The sequence below is a fragment of the Liolophura sinensis genome, chromosome 1 (assembly GCF_032854445.1).
Source record: "Liolophura sinensis isolate JHLJ2023 chromosome 1, CUHK_Ljap_v2, whole genome shotgun sequence".
Lineage (NCBI taxonomy): Eukaryota > Metazoa > Mollusca > Polyplacophora > Chitonida > Chitonidae > Liolophura > Liolophura sinensis.
The window spans coordinates 2136178-2142177 of NC_088295.1; the positions used below are offsets into that span (position 1 = coordinate 2136178).

A 6000-nucleotide genomic window follows, 5' to 3' on the forward strand; every position below is an offset into this window, starting at 1 on the left:
CTGTATTTTTCAGTAATGTGATGATTCTGACTGTGTGTGTCACCTGTTTTTGTCAGTAATGTGATGATTCTGACTGTGTGTGTCACCTGTTTTTGTCAGTCATGTGATGACCCTCTGTGTGTGTCACCTGTATTTGTCAATCATGTGATGACTCCACTGTATGTGTCATATTTTTCAGTCATGTGATGACTCTGACTCTGTGTGTCATCTATATTTTCATGTATGTTTGTATATCATGTATTTGCATTCATGTGATGACCCTCACTGTGTGTGTGTCATCATGTATTTTCAGTCATGTGATGACTGACTGTGTGTGTCATCTGTATTTTTCAGTCATGTGATGACTGACTGTGTGTGTCATCTGTATTTTTCAGTCATGTGATGACTCTCACTGTATATATGAGTATTTGCAGTCATGTGATGACTGACTGTGTGTGTCATCTGTATTTTTCAGTCATGTGATGACTCTCAATGTCTATATCATGTATTTTCAGTCGTGTGATGACCATGAGGGAGCACAATGGCTGGGTTGTGAAGACATATCTACAGAGAGGAACTGAGGGCAAGATCATTAGCGCAAGGTCAGACATGAAATAATTTGTAACATACAGCTTGCAATTTCTAGGCTGGGTACAGGAAAAATGTGTCCAAAAGCTATATTTCTTTAAATGATGGCGATAAAATACATGGCCTCAATAAGACATCTTTCAGATAAATGAAAAGTGTTAATGCCCGGTACATAAAATTTTCGAGAGCTGAATTTTACATTGTAACAGACAAATAAGTGTTGGTGTTTGTGTTGGCAGTGTGTCTGGAGATGTAAGGTTTCTGGGACCCCAGGTTTACAGAATCCATCAAAACTATCACCTTCCAGCAGGGTATGACATCTCTGGAGATTCACCCTTATGCTGATGTCCTTGCCTGGTATGTTGCTCAACGTTAATTAATACCAGTGTTGTTGACCACAGTAACTTAGCCTTTGCCAGATTTCTGGGTAGAATATTCATCTGTTTTATTGCATTGCATTCAAAATTTTGGGATTTCATCATTATGTGAAATATATCCTATAATAAGTAGAAAAAATCACACTCCATACATGTTCTAAGCCAAATATTCACACTTCATACATGTTCTAAAGCCAAATGTTCACACTTCATACATGTTCTAAGCCAAATATTCACACCCCATACATGTTCTAAGCCAAAATGCTCACACTTCATACATGTTCTCAGCCAAATATTCACTACCCCATACATGTTCTAAGCCAAATATTCACACCCCATACATGTTCTAAGCAAATATTCACACCCCATACATGTTCTAAGCCAAATGTTCACACTTCATACATGTTCTAAGCCAAATATTCACACCCCATTCATGTTCTAAGCCAAATGTTTACACTTCATACATGTTCTAAGCCAAATATTCACACCCCATACATGTTCTAAGCCAAATATTCACACCCCATACATGTTCTTAAGCCAAATATTCACACTTCATACATGTGCTAAGCCAAATATTCACATTTCATACATGTTCTAAGCCAAATATTCACACTTCATACATGTTCTAAGCCAAATATTCACACTTCAGACATGTTCTAAAGCCAAATGTTCACACTTCATACATGTTCTAAGCCAAATATTCACACTTCATACATGTTCTACTAGCCAAATGTCCACACCTTCATACATGTGCTAAGCCAAATATTCACATTTCATACATGTGATTTCAAGAGGTGTTAAACAGGACATTGATCCACTTAAGTAGCCACTGTAATCCTGCATCAGTTCACTGTACCGTCCTGTATCAGTTTACTGTGCAGTCGTGTATCAGTTCACTGTGCAGTAAAGTTAACTGAGGTAATCCCTGTTCACTGTGAGATCATGTATCACTTCACTGTACAGTCCTGTATCGGTTCACTGTACAGTCCCATATCAATTCACTGTAACAGTCCTGTATCGGTTCACTGTACAGTCTCGTATCAATTCACTGTGCAGTCCATATCAGTTCACTGAGCAGTCCTGTATCGGTTCACTGTACAGTCCCATATCAATTCACTGTGCAGTCCATATCAGTTCACTGAGCAGTCCTGTATTGGTTCACTGTGCAGTCCTTTGTCAGCTCTCTGTACAGTCCCGTATCAATTCACTATTCAGTCCTGTATTGGTTCACTGTGCAGTCCTTTGTCAGCTCACTGTACAGTCCCGTATCAATTCACTGTACAGTCCTGTATTGGTTCACTGCAATCCCATATCAGTTCACTGAGCAGTTCCCATACCAGTCCTGTGTCAGTTCAGTGTATATTACTGTATCAGTTCACTGTGCAGTCCTGTATCAGTTCAGAGTGCAGTCTTGTATTGGTCACTGTGCAGCCCTGTATCAGTTCAAAGTGCAGTCCTGTATCAGTTCAGAGTGCAGTCCTTGTATTGGTTCACTGTGCAGCCCTGTATCAGTTCAGAGTGCAGTCCTGTAGTGGTTCACTGTGCAGCCCTGTATCAGTTCAAAGTGCAGTCCTCTAGTGGTTCACTGTGCAGCCCTGTATCAGTTCAAAGTGCAGTCCTGTATTGGTTCACTGTGCAGCCCTGTATCAGTTCAAAGTGCAGTCCTATATCAGTTCACTGTGCAGACCCATATCAGTTCACTGTACAATCCTGTATTGGTTCACTGTGCAGCCCTGTATCAGTTCACTGTACAGTCCTGTAACAGTTCACAGTGCAGTCCTGTATTGGTTCACTGTGCAGTCCTGAATCAGTTCTCTGTGCAGTCCTGTAACAGTTCACTGTGCAGTCCTGTATTGGTTCACTGTGCAGTCCTGAATCAGTTCCTCTGTGCAGTCCTGTACCAGTTCTCTGTGCAGTCCTGTAACAGTTCACTGTGCAGTCCTGTATTGGTTCACTGTGCAGTCCTGTACCAGTTCTCTGTGCAGTCCTGAATCACTTCACTGTGCAGTCCTGAATCAGTTACTCTGTGCAGTCCTGTATTGGTTTTACGGTGCAGTCCTGAATCAGTTTACTGTGCAGTCCTGTATTGGTTCACTGTACGGTCCTGTATCTGTTCACTGTACAGTCCTGTAACAGTTCACTGTGCAGTCTTGTATTGGTTCACTGTGCAGTCCTGAATCAGTTCTCTGTGCAGTCCCTGTAACAGTTCACTGTGCAGTCCTGAATCAGTTCTCTGTGCAGTCCTGTAACAGTTCTCTGTGCAGTCCTGAATCAGTTCTCTGTGCAGTCCTGGAATCAGTTTACTGAGCAGTCCTGTATTGGTTCACGGTGCAGTCCTGTATCAGTCCTTTTTTAACAATTTGCACAATATTCTATTGCATAAATGATCACAGGTAGGTGGAAGTAACAGTGGTTTTCATGCAGTATTATTGTTCAAATCTAAGAGAAACATTTTGAGGTATTTTGGCTGAAATTTTTTCAAAATTATTGCTTTAAATGTTGTGGATGATTTAATAAATGTAAGAGGACACTGGTTATTTGGGGGGGGGGGGGGGGGGGGTGGCTTTAATAAGTTAATGTTTGGCTGTTTATTCATGTGTGGCTTGTCAGTCGGTTTTATTCTGTTCTATTTTATAGTGGCTCAGTGAACCAGTACATCACCGTTTTTAATCAGTCGGGGGATACACTAAGCACAATGAAATACCACGAAGGTTTTATGGGTCAGAGGATTGGACCAATCAGCTGCATGGCTTTCCACCCACATCGGGTAAGTGACCAAACCAATCATCTCGAGTATGATCATACACATTTGCACATTTTTTTTCAATCATCGCAGGTATGATCATACACCTTTGTACATTTCTTCCAATTATCTTGAGTATGATATTACACCGTTGCACTTTTTTCTAATCATCCTGGGTATGATCATACACCTTTGCACATTTTTTCCAATCATCCCGGGTATGATCATACACATTTGCACATTTTTTTTTCAATCATCGCAGGGTATGATCATACACCTTTGTACATTTCTTCCAATTATCTTGAGTATGATATTACACCGTTGCACTTTTTTCTAATCATCCTGGGTATGATCATACACCTTTGCACATTTTTTCCAATCATCCCGGGTATGATCATACACATTTTGCACATTTTTTTTCTAATCATCCCGGGTATGATCATACACATTTGCACATTTTTTTTCTAATCATCCTGGGTATGATCATACACATTTGCACATTTTTTTTCTAATCAATCCTGGGTATGATCATACACATTTGCACATTTTTTTCTAATCATCCCGGGTATGATCATACACCTTTGCACATTTTTTTTCTAATCATCCCGGGTATGATCATACACATTTGCACATTTTTTTTCTAATCATCCCGGGTATGATCATACACATTTGCACATTTTTTTTCTAATCATCCTGGGTATGATCATACACATTTGCACATTTTTTTTCTAATCATCCTGGGTATGATCATACAACCTTTGCACATTTTTTCCAATCATTCCCGAGTATGATCATTACCACCTTTGCCACATTTTTTCTAATCATCCTGGGTATGATCATACACCTTTGTACATTTTTTCCAATCATCCCGGGTATGATTATACACCGTTGCACATTTTTTCTAATCATCCTGGTATGATCATACACCTTTGCACATTTTTTCCAATCATCCCGGTATGATCATACACATTTGCACATTTTTTTTTCCTAATCATCCTGGGTATGATCATACACCTTTGCACATTTTTTCCAATCATCCAGGTATGATCATACACTTTGCACATTTTTTCCAGTCATCCCGAGTATGATCATACACATTTGCACATTTTTTTTCAATCATCGCAGGTATGATCATTACACCTTTGTACATTTTTTCCAATTATCTAGAGTATGATCAATACACCGTTGCACATTTTTTCTAATCATCCTGGGGTATGATCATACACCTTTGCACATTTTTTTTCAATCATCGCAGGTATGATCATACACCTTTGTACATTTTTTCCAATTATCTTGAGTATGATCATACATCTTTTCACGTTTTTCCTAATCATCCCGGGTAAGATCATACACATTTGTGCATTTTTTTCACGTAACTTTGGGTAATCCAGTCACAAATACAGAGCTTATTAAACCAGGTAAATATTTTCTGCGGCCTGCTCTAGGTGGAAATCAACAATAAACTTTTGGTGTTAATTTTTGTTATTACATGCTTTGAAAGTGGCTGGGATATTAATTTGCGTGGTTAAAGGAAAATAGTTTTCACTAAATTGAGATGATGTTCTCAAACTTAGAGATCGTGCGCATTAATTACTGTAAATTACATAATTCATGACTAAGCCTCTTGTGTTTTATGGGTGGTTGCTTAAAGACTACCGTGCAGGGGCTGAGTTCAGGTTATGCACACGTGTAAAGCACAATAACGCGAGGGCAATGTTCTTTCATGGATGCTCCTATGCACATTATTTATTTAGTTTATTTGATTGGTCTTTTACCCGTGCTCAAGAATAGCAAATGTTAAGGCTGATATCTGAAGTAGTGCACACATTAAGGTGTTCCATGGTTGACATATTGAGCTGAAGTTTTGCATTCTTTTTTTCTCCGGAAGGCATGCTTTTAAATCTAAGTTTTTTTTTGTGGTTTAATGCATTACCCATGGCCTCCATGGCCAAGGTGGTTAGCATACCAGCAGGGGTAATGGCCCAGGTGGTTAGCATACCAGCGGGGGGTAATGGCCCAGGAGCCTCTCACCCGGGCTCTGCCTGGTTTTCTCCCACATTATGCTGGCCACCGTCTTATAAAAATATGAAGAGTGAAGTATTCTTCAATACGGTGTAAAACAGCAAACAAATAATTCCAGGTATCCTGACGTGTTGTTGTCATTTTTCCTACAGGTCAAGCTGGGGGCAGCCAGCACAGACTCATTCATATCTGTGTACTCAACCCCGGATACCAAGAAGAGATGATGCACCGAACACCTTAGCCACTCTTCCTGATCCCCTCCTCACAAGTTACCTACCACACCTACACCTT

General features: G+C 39.8%; 1 protein-coding gene across 1 annotated transcript in view; it reads left to right on the forward strand.

The window, feature by feature from the left end:
* Positions 1–6000, forward strand: part of LOC135471610 (regulatory-associated protein of mTOR-like) — a 75905-nt gene extending 69905 nt beyond the window's left edge. The window contains 5 exon segments of the mRNA XM_064750905.1: positions 495–581; positions 807–825; positions 827–924; positions 3582–3711; positions 5862–6000. Of these exon segments, the coding sequence (XP_064606975.1) occupies positions 495–581; positions 807–825; positions 827–924; positions 3582–3711; positions 5862–5933 (406 nt within the window). The 3' untranslated portion in view covers positions 5934–6000.